The 18,592-nt window shown below is 35.1% G+C and overlaps 2 protein-coding genes across 2 annotated transcripts in view; both read left to right on the top strand.

Annotated features, from left to right (window-relative positions):
- The first annotated feature begins 4,853 nt into the window (after positions 1–4,853).
- tmem147 (transmembrane protein 147) lies at positions 4,854–10,864 on the top strand. The gene is made up of 8 exons (XM_014003347.1): positions 4,854–4,942; positions 5,368–5,470; positions 6,421–6,490; positions 6,599–6,664; positions 7,845–7,981; positions 8,091–8,175; positions 8,325–8,446; positions 9,673–10,864. Exons 2-8 carry the CDS (start codon positions 5,394–5,396, stop codon positions 9,791–9,793), a joined length of 678 nt encoding a protein of 225 aa, XP_013858801.1. The 5' UTR covers positions 4,854–4,942; positions 5,368–5,393; the 3' UTR covers positions 9,794–10,864.
- Positions 10,865–13,518: 2,654 nt separating this feature from the next.
- LOC106514200 (sulfotransferase family cytosolic 2B member 1) overlaps positions 13,519–18,592 on the top strand; it is a 17,176-nt gene continuing 12,102 nt past the window's right edge. The window contains exon 1 of the mRNA XM_014003346.1: positions 13,519–13,787. Within this exon, the coding sequence (XP_013858800.1) occupies positions 13,652–13,787 (136 nt within the window). The 5' untranslated portion in view covers positions 13,519–13,651. The remainder of the gene's footprint in view (positions 13,788–18,592) is intronic.

Raw genomic sequence — 18,592 nt, 5'->3', positions numbered from 1 at the left:
TTTCTGGACATTTATGGTTTGATTTCTTTGTATGTATGGATCACTTGGGTTGTTACCGACATCTGGTGAAAATTTCATGTCATTAGCACCYCTAGTAATATATTTACTGAGAAAAATGGTGACTTGTTCAGTACCGTACTTATTTTACCTACTGTAAAACCTGGCAAGTTAAGTTAACTCAAATGATTTGGGGAAACCATTTGCACAAATCTATTTAAGTTTTGTAACTCAAACAATTTGAGTTTATTTAACTATGTGATTAGAGTTTAAAGAACACAAAGCAATTGTGTTAAGGCAACTCAAATACATTAGTTTATTAATTCATTCCATTTAGCAAATTAAACAATTTATTATGTTGGACTAAAAAGCTGTTAGTTTTCATACTTATTTAAACAGTTACATGGTCATACTCAAATTAAGTTAAATGAACTTGAATGGTTCTTATTTAAAAAACGTAATATTCCAGTAGAATTACTCAATCCAGTTGGGGAAACTGATTGCACCAAACTGTATGAGTAGCATTAATATAACAACAAACTGCAGATTCAAACACAAGTTAAGGCTACAGAAGCCATTAACAAATAACAAAAATTATTCTTTATAACCTGACACTTTCATCTGCATATTTATTAATCAATTTTCTAAATGCTTGTAGATTATTTTAGGTGCACATCAGTAAATTAAAATACTGTATAAAGTGAAAAAAAATCAATGTTTTAGAAGAAATGATTTTATTTGTTAACTATCAGCCAAACCAACAGAATTTGAAAAGAAATTTGGATTGTTGGTTTTGTTACTTGTGCAGAATATTCTGATATTGACAAACACCAGGAAATGCAAATAGAGCTGAACTACAAAGCTGTTCCTAACCCATGCATCATGTAAAAATGCAACATTTGTGTTCAAGAATGTGAATGCAAAACACTTTACATAAAGACATGTGGCTTCTCAACTGCTTTACCCAAACCTGAAAGTCAAAATGGCAAACTAATGAACTGAAACCACTGACACCTGTGCAGGTACAGCCAGGATCAGGTGCAGGTGGGTGTGGCAGAAACAGAAGCAGGAACAAAGCTGAAACTGAACAGAGGACAAACTGACCTGAAATACACAAAGCAGAACACAAACCAGAATAAGTACTAAACAAAAGTACAATTCTCGACAGCCGCCAACTGTTATTTAATAAAAAACTAAAATAAATAAAATTACAGGTGGGCTTCTCCACATAGTTACTCTACTTTTTTGCACATGCTGTATATACATTTAGAGTACAAAAACATACTTAAAATGTTTAAACTTGATTTTACTGCCAGGTTTTTTGCGATTTAGCTTTGAAGAAGTAGTTTAACTATTTCACTACAATAACCCACTAACCACTATATTTAAATCCTCACAGGCAGACTTCAAACAAAGCCAGGCAGGAGCTGTGCTTGTGGCTGCACGATACCAGAATAACGATCCATATCAGAAGCTCATTTGTGCATGTGCTAAATGATCGTTTTCTAGAATGCAATCGATTTATGAAAAAAATACTGAAAATGATTATTTCCATGTGGTAGCCATGTTGACCCTGATAGTTTTTTTGTTTTGTTTTTCCTCCCCTGTATGGAGAGAAGAGAGGAAAGTTCTTTGAATAAATGGAGATGAGTTCCCGTGCTCCAAAGTTATTTAAGTCTGTGGTTCTCGCACTGGAAAGGGTTTCCAGCCTTCATAGCTCGCACGTTACAGTGAGTACTCATTGAAGGAGATTTTAAAAAAATGGTATTTTTTGTTCGAGCACCACTTTTCTGTTTCTCTGTCAGGAGTTAAGTAAGGATTTTATCTTTTCTTTTTTCTTTTTTTTTTTGTAGGTAAATGTATGGTTAAGTAGATAGTTTTGTTTGACAATACTTTAAATTAAATAAAACTACCAAAGCATTACATTCTGTTTTATTTACTTTAAATAAGTGAGGAGTAGGGAGACCATATTATGTTTTTTTTATACTGATGCTGGACGAGTAGCTCTCGGCAAACTGCTGACTTCAAAAGTAGCTCTTGGTTCAAAAAAGGTTGGGCACCCAATCATGTTGTAATTCATCTTTGTTTTATTTATTTCCTTGAATTAAAATCCTCATCTTTTGCAAACATTGCCTTTTCTAAGAAACACTGCAGGTGATAAAAGACCGAAATCGAATCAATTCGGGCATCAGTCTAGCTAAATGTTTCGTTAAATTTTTTTAGCGCATGTGCAAATGATCTTCCATGTGAAAAGCTCAGTGATGACGTCAAAAATAGGAGGGAGTTATTGTTTGGTCTGAATCAGTGCTTCCAACTTAAATAGTTCAAAGCAACAATAAATGATAAACATTTGTGTACTTATAGCAAGTGAGTTAGTACATCATTTTAGAGCTACTTAGTTTATAAAAGTTACTCTAACTATTTAGCTAAAGTGAGTATAAATAACTAACTTTTACTAAGAAACACTGACAGGAATTTTTTTACAGCAGCTATGAAATGGACCCAGAAACAAACAAAATAAATACATTTACAAATATTAGGGATTGATCTTCTGTCATCTAATGTTTTGGCAAATACTTTATGAAAAGAAAAAAACTAAATTAACTTGTAAGCTTAATAAAGTTTATAACTAACATTTTGGGAAATTAATTTTTCCTGTCTGTTGGCCAGAACTGAGCTGTCATTCATCCGTGGTGAATTTGTTCCGTAGTTCATCACTCTGTCATTATTTAAGCAAAATATTAGAAAAACTTGTTTTTATGAACTAACAAAATTTTAAGAATTGAAATTTGTCTTGAAGAGAAACCACATTACAGCATTTACAAGGATTGTAAATGATGGAAAAATACTTTGTTTAACAGGTTTCTCTTCTAAATGAGATACTGGATTTGAATGAGACTACCTGTTTAAATAAATGTCAAATAAAAAAATAAAGTTTTTTTTTCTGTCTGTAGAGCAGCTTTAGACCAAAACCACTGCTCAATAATAATTTACAGTCCATCCTTCTTCTATAGGACAGTTGAGAGTATATGCATTAATGAAAATCTTGTAAAGTATACATGTTGTATAAAAAGTGCTGTTTGACAGACTGACTGAAAACTGGAACTTTCATATCATCAGACATACCTGCTGCTAAATATCTTTTTAGCTAACATTAATCATGTCCTGCAACACTTTGATAACACAACACAACATTTAATCGAGTTTAAAAGATGAGGGCATCCTGTGTAATATTTATTTTAATTTAATCTTGTAATTTGTTTCTATACTTCAGATTTTGCACATATTTTTAAGACATGACTATGTGAGCCTTGAAAAAGCTCTCATGTTGATTTTTTGTCTAAAAACATGAATATATAGATCATCTTATCTGAGTTATTATTAGAAAGAAAACACGAAAACTCAGTTGCTATAAAATCATATTGTCTTTTTTTCTCTTTCTGCATGTAGAATGTGTCTACATGCTTCATATTCTTATTTTAAATGTTAAAGATTTACTTTGGAGTAAGAGTCATCAGCATTATTTGCTAGTGAACTGCTTTATTAGGAAGTTTTTGAATGGCTCTGGCACAGACAAAAACAAAATCGTGAACTGAAATATCTGCCTGGTTATTGACTGAAAACAAACATATTTTAACATGAAACACTAACCCGATAGTCAAACAATGCAACAGTCTGCACTAGCATCAAAGAATCACTGTGTATAACCCCAGGATTAGAAAGTGTTTTATATAAGAATAAACAGCTTTGGGTCTATTGCAGACATGAGCTCATTTTTGATGCTGTTTGATCCGTCATTCTACTGATTAGTCGAGTGGATAAGAGTGTGAAAAATGGTGGGAATACCACTAGAACCCGAGTCACACAAGACCACAGACTGAATTTGGTTATACTCTTTGCAACTGATGAAGATCTTTCACTGGTCTCAGTCTGTATTATGTAAACCTGAGCATGGCTTTGGGCGGTGGAAGTTAACAAGAAGACTTTGCTTACTGATTGTTAGACCCTTAAAAAAGATTACAGGATCTTCTGAGGGCTTACTGGCTGGCTGTGTCCCGCATGTATGTGTGTCCGTGATGAGGATGGCATCAAAGCAGCCTGGCATCCTGTGGGCAGCCCAGGGCAGGACCAGTGGGCGCAAAACAGCAGCGAGGTGGGTGTCCTGAGGCCCATCGTCTCGGCACACACACACATACATCTAAGTACAAAAGGCTATCATGTAATTGAATTGGTGTCAGGACTCAGGGGAAACACACACGCACACACACACACAGTTTCAGTCTCTCAGCTCAACACAGTCTCATGTGAGACTGGCATTAAATTCACATTTTTATTATGTTGCTTTTGAATGAGTTGAATGTTGAAAATGGAAAGATTAGAGACATAATTTTGCAAGCTTTTAAAAAAGAATAGTGTGCAAAAGAAGGGCAGCAACAAACTACTATAACCTACAATAGACTCCCAAGTGGTCACTGTGAATACTGTCAAGATTCAAAATTGTACAATTTCGGCTGCATGGGGAAAAAAAGAGGGCAGAAAAGTAGGTAAAGCATGATGAGAAAAACTACAACTAAAAAATAAAATAGAGATGACAAGATCCACAGTAAAAAGTTGATTCCAATAGTGACTGAGGATAACACAGATACCTGGCTGGCCTCTTATTGTCTGAACTCTGTTTTTCTATTATTGAAATTAAAAAGGTGAAGGTTTAAAAAAAAACTTGGAAACAGAATAAATATTTAGAAACAGAATATATATTATTTTACAAAGGCGTACTGAAGTGATGTACGTTTTTTTAAGGGTGCGGCTTAATTTTGCGGAACCTTTATAGTCTGTTTCCTGTTGTTGTCGGATGTATTTCGGGGTAACAACAAAACTCACTTCCGTTTGTCATTCAACGAAGTTGCTTAACTGTGCTCTTTTTTCTCTACATTTTTTGAACACAGTAAGTCATAACATTAAATCGTTTTTGTTTTTCAGGTGTTTCCGTGAGAATTATATGTTGGTTCATTAGAAAAAAAAATAGCTTGATTTTTTTTTCCCCGAGAGAAAAGGAGCGTTAGCTTTACCGCAGAGTAGCGGCGTGTTGAGGTAGCTTAGCTAGCTCATCATCATGCACAGAAAAGATCATTCGTTTTCTTAACATTACAAGACTTAATTGTCCTACGAGTATTAATGTGGCTACACATATTCGAGTTTTTATATATCGATACGTTTTTATATTCATTAATTTTATGTGTAGTTTAGCTGTAGTTGACCTAAAATCCAAATTTCTTGTGATAAATATTTGTTTATTCAGAGTAAATTATAATTGTATTGTTGTCTACTTGTTTTAATATGTTTTTTCTCTGTTTTTCCACTTGTGTCCAGAAAGCTGATTTTTACTACCTGAAGTCATGACACTTTTCCACTTTGGGAACTGCTTTGCTTTGGCCTATTTCCCATACTTTATTACATACAAGTGCAGTGGCCTGTGAGTGTCTTATTTTGTTTACTTGTAATATTTATCCAGTCACAACAAAATATGGTGTAATGTGTGAAATGAAAATATGCACCTGTTCCAAAACCTAAAATCTGTATTGTTCGCATGTCTGGTTCATGCATTGCTTTGCTGCAGTAGAAACATATGCTGTAGGACCATAAACTATTAATCTGATTAGTAAATGTCAGGGATTTGAGAGAGGGTCTAAATAATCCTTAGTGTTTTTCCTCTAAAGTGGAGGTAGTTTCTCCCTCTTACAGCAAACTACTTTTAAATTTCAAAGCTAGGGCTGGACATTAATTCACTAACATTATAAATCATGAAAAGCTCATCAATATCAATAGAAAACAGAAACAAAAGCCACACAAACACATATATTTCAATAGGAAATATGTCAGATAGAACGAGCTTCAATCCACAAACACACAGCGTTCTGGGGGTTGTACGCAAAGGAAAATCCTTAGCTGCTCAACCTCTCTCAGCCCATCTAAACAAGGTCGGTGGTATCAACTAACCCACTCACTCTTTGGTGAGCTAGCATGCATGCTAACATGCACAGTAGGAGATTTCATGTTTCACCCCCGTGACTCATAACTGCTTCAAAATAAAAAAGAACGATGTGGAGTGAAAGGAGAAAAAGAGTGCAACAGCTCAAAAAGATGTGGATAAAAAAGGAAAGGTCTCGTCACCAGTTTGGCAGCATAAATCTGCCTTTTTTCCTCCTGGTCCTTATTTCAAATAGGTAAAACAATAAAACTAATCAATAATTATCGATATTGACTGATATGAAGCGCTTATTCTGATACGTTTTTCAGCCATATCCCCTAGCTCCTCTTAAAGCGCCGCTCACAAAAGTAAAGTGATATCACCGCTGACATACTCGGGACTATGTGTTTGAATTATTATTTTTAACTACTGTGTATTTAATTTTTCATATTTAGATCGGAGTACAATGCTTTCTGGAGATGTGTCCAAGCTGGAGCAACATATCTGTTTGTCCAACTCTGCAAGGTGAAAACATTTTTTTTTTAATTTCACCATGATTTTTTGACTGAGTATGAATAAAAACAACAGCAGAAGTAAGAAAGTCTAATGTTTGTTTATTTTTCTGTTTCATAGATGCTTTTCCTTGCTACATTTTTCCCCACATGGGAAGGAGGAGCAGGTGTTTATGACTTTGTAGGGGTGAGTGTTGAAACTTTATCATAACATCAGCATCGGTACGGCCCTGTTTACACGTAGTTTTTCTGCTACGAGCATTTGTGTACACAACAGCAACGTTCATTCTCTCTGAAACCAGGTTTCAGAGTAAAGGTTTTTGGGGAAACTCCCACAGAGGAGTGAATCCACAGTGAGCAGTTTTAATGTTCTTGTCCAAGCAGTAACCGTAACACCAGCTGGTAAATAAGTTTTGTCCTACTCACCTTTTTCAATGTTCAAGAGCGACCCAAACAAACAAAAGTTTCTGTATTCACAGTTTTGGATGTAAACTGCTTTGTCTCTCCTTTTCTTTGTACATGCACAACACACACCTCGTCTTACAAGGTTTGGATCAAAACACAATCATTATAAAGCAAAAGTATAATCCTTCATTTTTTTTATCTTGCAACCCTGCCTATCATGAAAACACTAATATTAAAGGAGTTTGTTTATGCAAAATTGAGCTTTATATTATGTTATAATGTCATACCCTCATCAAAAACAAACCCAGAGTGCTGCTTTGACTCATTCATCATGTTTGAGAAATCCTTGAATCTCCCGTGGAAGCCATGTGGAGCTGCCTAAACGCCTGCTGCTACAAAGCACCGCCTACTTGTACAAAACTCCTCCCTGGAGCTCAGTCTGCAGCTGAGCTCCCGCCCCACAGAGCCCCCCTCCCCTAAAGCATTGTTGTGAAGACATGCTGAAGTGGGAGTGTATGAAATGGTAGGAGGTTTTTATTGAGGCAGAGGCTAATTGTAATACATTTAGACCAGCGGTTCTCAATTCCAGTCCTCAGGGACCAATATCCTTCATGTTTTAGTTGTTTCCCTGTTCTATAGCAGGTCTTTATGTCCTGCAGAACCATGTCACTCAGTCGTTTATTTAAATCAGGTGTGCCAAAGTAGGGAAACATCTAAAACATGCAGGAAARTGGTCCTTGAGGACTGGAATTGAGAACCACTGATTTAGACTATGATGCAACAACTGAATTTCCTGTAATTTCCCTATGATCAATAAAGTATTTTGAATTGAAGGTAACATAGTATCTTGATTGTGGGAACTTTAGTGTAAACAGGGTCGAAGTAAAGCTAACATTTCTATCAAGCAAGCGAAAGGATAAAACCGTTCATCTAATGCCATTTTGTGTGTGTTTGTTTACCAGGAATTTATGAAGGCCACAGTGGACCTCGCAGACCTGTTGGGTCTCCATCTTGTTATGTCTCGTAATGCCGGGAAAGGAGAGTACAAGATCATGGTGGCCGCCATGGGCTGGGCAACAGCCGAGCTTGTGATGTCAAGGTTGGCTGTAACTCTTCTTATGAGGGAAAAAAAAAACCACTCCACGCCACTTTTGTTAAATAATACCAAATGTAATTCTTTCTATTTGTGTCTCATCGTGGTTCCTCAGGTTTCTTCCTCTCTGGGTTGGAGCGCGAGGGATTGAGTTTGACTGGAAATACATTCAGATGAGCTTTGATTCAAATATTAGCTTGGTGAGAAGTTGCACTACTTTTTTTTTCACTCTTTTATGCCAACATGGATTTCCTTTTCTGAATATGCCATTTTTACCTAAACATGAATGTTTATGTGATGTGAACTGTTTGTGTTTAAACAACATTTCCTCAAATATTTATTCGTACAGGTCCATTACATTGCCATGGCAGCAGTTGTATGGATGTTCACCCGATATGACCTTCCTAAGAGCTTCAGGCTGCCTGTTACTGTGCTTCTAACTTTGTGTGTATACAAGGCCTTCCTAATGGAGTAAGTCTCATACAACTAAAAGACCTCAGAAATGAGTTAAATAACCTACTAAAACATTAAAAGGAACCTATTTAAATCGAAGGCTTTCTATTAAGATTTTGTATCGAATTGAAGGTGTAGTTAATTTTTTAGGTTTGCATAAGGTAAGAGTTAAATCTAACAAGAAATATACAAATACAATTACGACTGTGCCAACACCAGATTTCTTAAATCTAGTACAAGTATTTCAGTTAGGGTAATGCAAGTAATATGTTGCCTTTTTAATCTGAACCAGGCAGCTGCGCTGAAAACCTGTTCTCTGATGTTTAACAGAAATAACAAATATAAGCCTATATCAATAAGTAACAAGTAAACAACATAAATAAAAAGTCAAAGTTTGCTTGATCAAGGCCCTGTCACACTAACGTTTTAGACAACGTATGAAAAGTTTGTCCAACACTAAAGATGTCTAAACTGAAGATGGAATTTAAAAATAATCTACTGGACAAGTCTTTTGGACCTCTGCATACTTAATGCAAACAGTTACATCTAATATACAGGCAATGTGAATAAAAGAGTCATAACAATTTTCTTAAGTCGACATAATTTGTTTAAAGCATTATAGTGTGACAGGGCCTTCAAGTTCGCACCAACAAACCATCAACAATTGGTCAAATAAAATACCAGTGAATGAAAACTACAGAGGCGCTTGAATTTGAAAAAAGTCTCTGAAAAATCCAACACCTGGTAGTTTGTGTAGAGGAAAAATACTGCAGCCTGGCAACACTGAGGTGGTCTGTTTTGTTACTGCTAATGTAACTTTTCTTCATTTTATTTTTTGTCATATGAGACTGATTTGGCAAATCAAGAAGTCACATGTTTTGCAGCAGATTTTATTTCATTAGTATGTTGCTGTGGTTGGGGCATTAGAGGGTGAAAAAAATACCAGTGAGTTTCTTTCACACATGAATTCAGTTCACTAAAATGTGTCTGACATTTTGTGCTGATTGGTTGCAGTTTAGTCATTCAATACGTTTGTGTAGAAAAACAATGACTATACCTTTTTATTATGTTTTGAACATCACACTCCCCTAATAAAAAAACGCATTCAGAATGTATTAACGCGTTTTAGGAATGACTGGAACAGGTTCAAGAGGCTGCCGGTTAAACTTATCTCTGATTGTTTTTGTTGTTGGTCTTTTATGTTTTAATTACTTATAAAATATTGCTTGTTCTTCTGCTCTCAGGTTGTTCATCCATGTCTTCATGTTGGGCAGTTGGACTGTGCTGCTAGTGAAGGCTGTGCTGACCGGCGTCATCTCCCTCTGCACACTTTTTCTTTTTGTCACTCTGGTTCATAGCAACTAAAGCAAGACAGCCATCTACAGTCTGAGTTCAGCCTGGGCAGGGATTGTTTGAAATTTGAAGCTGACTTCTGAAATCAGTCTTTGCATCAAATGCAGCTTGTAAAGATGTTTGGTATTGAGTAGCAGGAGTGATCTGACTGACACTAACCATTAACTGGCACTCAACCAGTCCTCTCACTTTGGTCTGGTTTATCTGTGGACCCATGAAGACAAACGTTTTGAGGAAGTTTGGTCTATTTTTAGTAAACAGTTGAAGGTAAGAGGAACAGTGACATCAAGAGGCTTCTATATTATGATTTAACTTCTCTTTAGCTGCATTGGATTTATAAAAAATGTGAATTTTGTATCAGAACAAATACAAATTATTTGAAAACGCAATCATTTCTTTTTAATATTTTCACTGAATCAATGTCAAATATTAGACTACGTTAACTTGAAAAGTAAATCATAATTTCTTGTCAATAATGAATTGTATGGAAGCCCAATTCCGCCACTCAAAATAAATAATTTGTCTAATGATATGTCATAATGAGATACAAAGTCATAATTATGAGATTTAAAGTCATAATTTTGACTTTAAAAGTCATAATTATGAGATAATTTTCACTTTTAAAGTAAATTTTGAGATAAAAAGTCATAATTATGATATACAGTCATAATTTTCACTTTTACAGTGATAATTTTGAGATTCAAAGTCATAATTTTGACTTTAAAAGTCATAATTATGAGATACTTTCTATCAATTATGACTTTGATTCTCATAATTATGACTTCGAAAGTCAAAATTATGACTGAATTTCATAATTATGACATCCCATTAGACATTTTTTTTCTTTTGAGTGGTGGAATTGAGCTTCCATAGAATTGTGTTGTCAGTTTTTTTGTATTTATTTATATGCAAATAAATATTAGAACTAAAACATAATTGCAAGACCTTTTTTTAACTTAAAACAGATTTAAAATAACTCGGGTTTTTTGTTGTACGAATGAACCAAGATTCCTGTTTTTATGATCCAGTTATAATTAAGTGTGTGGTTTCTACATAAATAAATGTATTCTTATGTTTCTAGCATTTTTTGTTTAGATTGGTTTTTATAAAGTGTTTTTGTGGCACAATATAGCAGGCCATTTTAGCATAAATTTAGCTTTGTCTAACTACAGTCTAGACATCTAAAAATATTGACTAGGAATAACTACATTTTGACTATCATCAAAAGTAATTTAAGATAACTGCATCTAAATTCTGACTAGTCAGAAAAATTCAAAATGTCAACTGGATTTATAATTTGAAGGGTCACGTCAGTAATTCAAGATATCTCGAACATAACTAGTCAAAATTACATTTGTAGATATCTGAATTATAAAAAATGCTGATAAACCTCCTGCTGCCACTTAATTGTCCACACACAGATGCCTGCAATGATAATAAGTTATGTTTCTTAATTCATGTGGAGCATGAGCTGTAGCTAAAAATTGCTAAAGAGAATTTGACTTGGACTGACCTGACATTGCAGACCACTGATTAGCTAAGGCAAAGATTATATGGACGTTTAGACAGAAAAATAATCAAAATATACCGAGTATTCTGACTAGTTAGAATGTTAATTAAAGAAATACTTATTAGAAGAATTAATAATAGAAGAACTATGTTCACGATTTCTAATTCATTTGGATCATATTTAAATAAATTTTAACTAGACAAGTAGATGTCGCTAAGTTTTGCTGAGTCATTTACTTTCAATATATCTGCAATTTGCACCGATTGAATTTTATATATCTGATATATATATATAAATACATTTAAGATTTGTTGAATAATGATGTCATTTGAGATATCTAATTGGAATTATGACTAAGTGAGATATCTTAAAAACAAACAATTACACAAAACTAATATCTAGAACTAAATTTCTGACTAGTCAAAATTAATTTTAAGATATCTTGAATTGGAGCTTCCATATTATTAAATCTGATGTCAGTTATTCTGCTAGAATGGAATTAGAGATAATTAACATTTCTAGTCATAAACCAATTTTTAAATATCTGGAATGGATGTATTGTGAAACCAATTTTATGTTAAAATGGCCTGCCATAGTCACATCCATCTTGACTGATTGAGTTGCAAAAAGACAGAGCTGGAACCATATTTATAAAACTTCTCAAGGTGGAATTTCAGTCTTAAGTGATGAGAATTTCTGAAATTTACTTCTACTTTCAGATACAAAAAAATGTAAAAAAAAAAAAAAAAAGGAAGGTCCTCTGTAACAGGTGCATGAAGACAGTTCTGGAATACCTGTTGAGCTGTTTCTTGCTTATGTCATAAACTATTCAAACCAAATTAGTATTAAAATGAGAAAAACAGGCTAGCTAGTGCAGCTGCATAATTTTTAAATATACAAAACATTACATGAGGAGAAAGATTCATGCAGACCTGTAGTCAGGAGAACACCTCTGAGCAAACCTCTCACCATTTCATTTAATTGGTGCTCCAATGCAATTCTAGAAGTTTATTAGCAAACGAAGAAGAGTTCAAAGGTTTTCTGGAAGGCTTAGAAGAGAAACCAGATAACATGTATTCAGGAGATGTGGCTTAAGCCTTACTTAGACTTCATATTTAAGTTAAACAACATTACATAAAGATAGATGCAGTGGAAATGGAGGAGGGTGTGCCACTTTCATCAGGCAAGGAAATTATTAACAGGTAATAGTGAATTTGAGATGGTAGTTATTGAGGTGTGGAGGGGCAGGGGATGTATTAAACTGATAAACGTCCATGATCCAGGTAAGAATCAAAACAACAATTCAAATCAGTGTTAGGTCAGTGGAAAGAATGTATTATTTGGTGTGGGGATTTCATTTCAATTCAGTTTATTTATGCAGCGACAAATCACAACAAACATTGTCTCAGGGCGCTGTACACAAAAAAACAATAAATCTAAAGAAGCCAGCAGGTTGTGTTGAATCTTCACTTCCTCACAGTTTCCCATCCTGAGCAGCACATTGGCAGCAGTGGAGAGGAAAAACTCCCTTTTAACATTAATAAAGAAAATCAATTTAAAAAAAATAACAGATGAGAGCAGCAATGGAATTAACTGACTCCGTTAAGTTTGTTTTTGTTTTTTTAGCTGAAAGATCAATGAAGTAAAGAAAGATTTAACTACTCATGAATTTGCTATAGATCTTAGTAATGCTATTTTAGTAGCTGCAAATTAATTCCTGAGTAGTCAGAAAAGAAGTAGTCTAGTTCCTTGGTGGAGAGAAGACCGTTCCTCGTGCCAGTCTGCCTGTGAATACAACACTCACCTGGATCCTCAGTCCTCGGCTGCTCCTCTGCTCCATTACTCCACGGTTCCCTGTCGGCTCAAGACTTACCTGCCGTCCAGCTCTCACTAGCCACACACCTCAGCCTCACTCTCAGTCATGACACCCCATCACTTGTCTATCAGGCAGAGTTTGTACTTTTTAAAGTGATTTTTTTAAAGTCAATTAAGCAGACACTCATTTACAGGACATGACGCAGAGACACGTTTGACAATCTAGTAAATAATTAATTTGGGGAATATTTACTGAGCTTGCAGATGGGTTAGGGTTAGGAGGCCCAAGTAAATACAAACGTTTTACCTGAGTTTTTTTAAGTAGGAAGGGCCGGTTTATGTGACCCAGCCTCAGAAAATCTGGTATCATATTTTGGATCCAACCCACATTTTATAAACCAATGAGTGACAAAGCAGCAACAAGGGGGAAACAGAAGAAGCTGCCAGACAGCTGAAAATAGGGAGAGGAGACTGACAAAATAAACACTTAATTTCAGAGAGCAGTAAGTGTAAATCTATCGGATACGATTCTCCTGGAAACAGTCATGTCATCATCAAGCTACATTGAGTACCACGGCCTTCTCCTGCCTCATATATCCCACTCTGCAGAGAGCCTGGAGTACGCCGAGAACTTCTCTGTGGAGGACACTGATGTGTTTGCTGTCACTTACCCCAAGTCAGGTAAAATATGTCTGTTTTATCTGTTTGATTTTATTTGTCCTGCTCTAAGCAGATGTTACAGTTTTATTTTTCTAGCATTTAAAAAGCAGAGTTTACAGTGTGTTACTAAAACAAAACAGATGTAATTCTGTGCACGGCTGTTTCAGGGCATGTGGTGGAATTTTTTTTTAATTCATTTATTCATTTCATATAAAAATGAAAAATTTATACACAATAAAGAAAGAAAATCACACGTGAAATGAAAGGAGGCAGAAAGAAGAAAAAAATCATAATATCTTCCCCATTTTTCCTAAATTAATTTCTAATAATAATAATCAAAAAACAAAACAAAAATACAAACTTCAATTCCCTTTCAAACAACTTTTGATATACATTACACAGTTTCACATTTCTTTAACAAACTTATTTATTATCATTCTCTTAAACAAACACATTGAACCAACATTTGTATTATCACTTTCCAGATTATTCCACAATCTTATTCCTTGAACTGAAGTACATCGATCCTTCAAATTTGTTTGAATTTTAGGTTTTATAAACATCTCAAGTCCCTTTATCTTTTTATATAAACTTTCTCTGTTAACAATATATAATTGAATGTTTAAAGGTAATAATTTTTTATGAGCCTTATACATAATCTGCAAGATAATATAATCAACCAACTCATAAAATTTTAATAATTTCAGTTTAAATAATAATATATTCGATGGATGACAGTAATGTTTTCTGGTGATAATTCTGACAGCTCTTTTCTGTAAAATAAAATTGGATTTGTGATTGTTTTGTATGCTTTACTCCAGACTTCAACACAGTATATCAAGTGTGGAACAGTTATTGCATTAAACAATATAAATAGCGTTTTATCATTGAATAAATCCCTTACTTTGTATAATACTGCAGTGGATTTGGCTATTTTTGTTTTTAAACGGTTTATGTGAGATTTCCATGTCAGCTTTTCATCAAATTACTTTAGTATGTTGATAATAATATGTCTATCTGTAATGAGAAAATAGGAATTCAACTCCCTTCCTTTGTGCAAAACAAGTTGCCATAATGATTATCATGACTGCCTGACCTTTTAACATGTGGTAGACAACATTGATTGAATTGTGATTTAATCAATGGGTAGGCTCGGACAATGCAAAGATGAGATTGCTAAAGGGACTGTTTTACTTGTGTCATGAGATCAGATATAATTGATTTTTATTCACAGGGACTGTAATTTTCCAGAGTGTTTTACACTATTTGGGATTATGTGATTTGCGGTTGGGTTCAGAAAACTGTTAAAAGACTGAAGCTTGAATTGTTCAGAGCAATGCTAAGAATGTCTTAGGATCTGATGTGTTGCTCTCATTGCCGCAGCAAGCATTAAAATCTCTGGACTCAAGAAAAATCCTATTTTGTTAAAAAGGAAAAAAATTGTATAGGTCCTCTGGACGGGTTCTTCTTTAATGAAACGTTTCGTCTCTCTTCCAAGAGACTTCTTCAGTCTGAGAGTTTCAGGCAAAATTCTTGTGTCTTAACGACATAAAAACATGGATGACTCTTAACTTTCTGCTTCTAAACTCAGATAAGACAGAGGTTATGGTTCTTGGACCTGAACATCTTAAGGCTGAGTCACACTACAAGATTTTAAACCGGTCAGCCGATTATCAAAGACTGATAGAGTCNGATTTACTAAGAGTGCATAAACACGTTGGAATAAATGCACAGAAAGTCTGCGTGTATGGTCATCAAATGATTTAATCTGAGCAACAACAGAACAGAGGTCAACCAGCTAAGTCTTTCGTGTTGTGGCTGGCTCATCAGTGGAGAGCAGCCAATAATATAACATCATGTGACATGCTTACAACCAATCACAGTTCGCCAACTGTGAACCATCTAACCAATGACAGGGCTGTCAGCCTGGAAACACCTCATCAGAATTAAAGAAGTCATGCATTGCTGGAGTCTTGAAGTCTGGGCTGATAGAGTAATACAGCCGAAAACTAGTTATAAGATATGATTACTGGACAGTGTCAAGGTAGAACAGATATACATAATTAGACCATAAGAATCCCTCCTCTTGAGTAAACAATACTCAAAACCAAATCAAAAGGAATAATTATTAAATGTCCAAACATAAATGCATTACTCAACAACAAAAACTGTAAAAATAAGGGAAAAATAGTTTGTTATATGATGACCAAAAACATATACATTCAATCAATGTAAGATACAACAGGAAAAAGGCATTCATGACAAATGAAACACCATTACACATCAGAAGAATCGATGAAGAAAAACATGTCAATTTAAAAAACTTAAAAGTCCAAACTCAGACAAGGCATCACAACACAAGTTCTGCCTCCCCAGTGAATTAGTAGTGACATGTACCACTTATGTACCATCAGAATCTTATCTTGGATAATGTGTTAACTTAACAACTAGTTGTCAATAAATGAAACCTAAGTAATGCAAATTAGGACAAGCCAAGTTGAAGAACTGCTGAAGGCATTAACTTCTAGCAAAGCGATTGGACAAGTTCAAAAGCAAATCATAAATGAAGACAAAAAAAACTTCATGAATAAATGTGGAAATGTCATTAAAATGTGCAAAATTCAGTTTCCACCCCATTCAGGTAAACTTTATTCCGCCCCAAACAATTCAAAATCACTTTAGTCAAAAACCACAGAGCCCATAAGGCATGAACTCAACTGTATGGATTACTGGCATGAGCTGGTTTGTGCAATGAAATGAGAAGAAAACAACAAACAAAAGTTTAACAAAAATAACAAACAAAAGCTAAATCTATAGTCTAAGTAAATTAAACTAAAAGAAAGAGCACCCCCCTCCTCTGTTACACCTAAGCTAAACCCTAAAGTAAGCCTAAATCTAGTCCGTCTGTGATGACATAGATGTTGTTAGACAGCAAATCTCAGCCCCCGGACCTCAACAACAAACCCAGACGGGTGAATTCTCCCTCAAATATGTCTTCGTGGCGTACCAAGCTCGAGGTAGCAGAATACTCCCTCCCCAGCTTACCACAAACTCAGAAAGGAATAAATAAACAAATGTGACTGTCGTGGGAGGAGCCTCCCTGAGACTCAGCTGACAATTACCTAAACTTTACCAGGAAGCTGCACAGAAGGACAAAACACTATAAAATCATAAACCAAATAAACAAAACAAACCATAAAATTGAAAAAACACAAAAACCCAAACATCCAGAAGTGTCTAATCATTTTAAAATTATGTTATGAGATGGGCCTCAGAAATGGACCAGGGGTAACCCTGATACAGCCCAGGAGGGGGAGCCAATACCAACCCAGCTATCCAGGGCATCAAACCAATCACTGAGAAAAACCAGGAAACCCCAAACTTTGCAATACATAATTGCATTGCAGGCATTGCAGTGAAACATTTAAAATGCATACTAAAAAGCCAGTCAGAAAAGCACAAAGTTAGTCCAGTATTTCAGATAGGGGCAGCTTATATTGAGTTTCATGGTGGTGGAAAAAATGCAAACAGTTGATAAAAAGCACTCTCTCACTCAGCTAATTTAGCCTTGGGTGTAAAAAACAGTTCTCTTTATTTCATTAAGGCAGAGGGTGTGTGAAGTTTTCATAAAGTAAAATAGCCTAAAGAAACATTTAGAAAAGTTATCAAATGGGATTAGTTCATTTTTTGTGTGTGTTTTCGCAGCTTCCAGGAGAATATTTTGTCACCGATCAGCAAGTAGAGGTCTCTGTGGATGAGTGTAGCCCACAGTGTTTATGTTTTTGACACGCCCACTTTGATTCCGCAGATAACACTTTTTCCCCATCAGGGAAGTTTAGTGCTGCATTCAAAGCCCTTTCGAAAAAAGGTTTTTATTTAAATCTTAAAAAAACTAACATAATCAGTCACTTTGTATTGGTTACCTATTACCATTTCTAATCCCGAAAACTAATACAGAAAGTTAATACAGAAAGTTGGCATTTGGATTCGGTGTTTGTGTTTGTTAGTGAAGGATATAAGTGCAATCCTTATTTCTCCGTTTGACTGTGAATGCAGCAGCAGAACGACTCTAGTTTTTCTAGTTTTTTTTAGAGCTCAGTTGTCTGGTGTCCTCCTCAGCTCGGAGCATGTCGTCTTCAGGGCAGCTGTATCTGCATTATGAGRGACTATTTGTCCCCAAGGAGACACACTCGTTTGAGAGTTTGACATTTGCTCAGAAWTTTACATTTAAAGATGATGACGTCGTGGCTGTCACATACCCAAAATCAGGTCAGTGTTTTTGCTGTGAGGACTGAGCGATTAGGCTATTGTTGTTAAAGTTTTAAGTTTAATGTTTATGTTTACTCTTGCTTGTCTTAAAGAGCCATAAAGCAAGATCAGATATTTCACAATATTTTGTAAAAGATAGAAGTGAAACTTATGATCAGAATGAAATTATAAATGTAATTATTTTGTTAATGTTGGCCCAAGTCTTTCAACTAAAACACCAAAGGTAGACTAGACATGGGTTTTTACGATGTAAAAAACAAGTGTGCATTGCCATGTAGCATGTCATTGCAGCATGGCTTTGCCTGCAGCAGTGGACTTGCAGAATGAACTTTGACCAAGTTCACATGTGTTTTCTATACCAGCTTGTGCCTGTGACGTCATCAGGTGTTTGTAATTAAGATAATTGTGTAACAATATGAAGTTTGAAGAGATTTTTTGTTAAAGTTGCAGTAGCTGGATTTGAACCCTGATCTCCCACATGAAAGCCCACAGTGCTCATCATGAGACTATAGGAGATGTGACAGAGGACAATACCAGAGATTGTATTGTATGTATAC

The sequence above is a fragment of the Austrofundulus limnaeus genome, unplaced genomic scaffold, assembly GCF_001266775.1.
Source record: "Austrofundulus limnaeus strain Quisiro unplaced genomic scaffold, Austrofundulus_limnaeus-1.0 Scaffold18, whole genome shotgun sequence".
NCBI classification, from domain to species: domain Eukaryota; kingdom Metazoa; phylum Chordata; class Actinopteri; order Cyprinodontiformes; family Rivulidae; genus Austrofundulus; species Austrofundulus limnaeus.
This window is presented reverse-complemented; position numbering and strand designations above follow the sequence as displayed.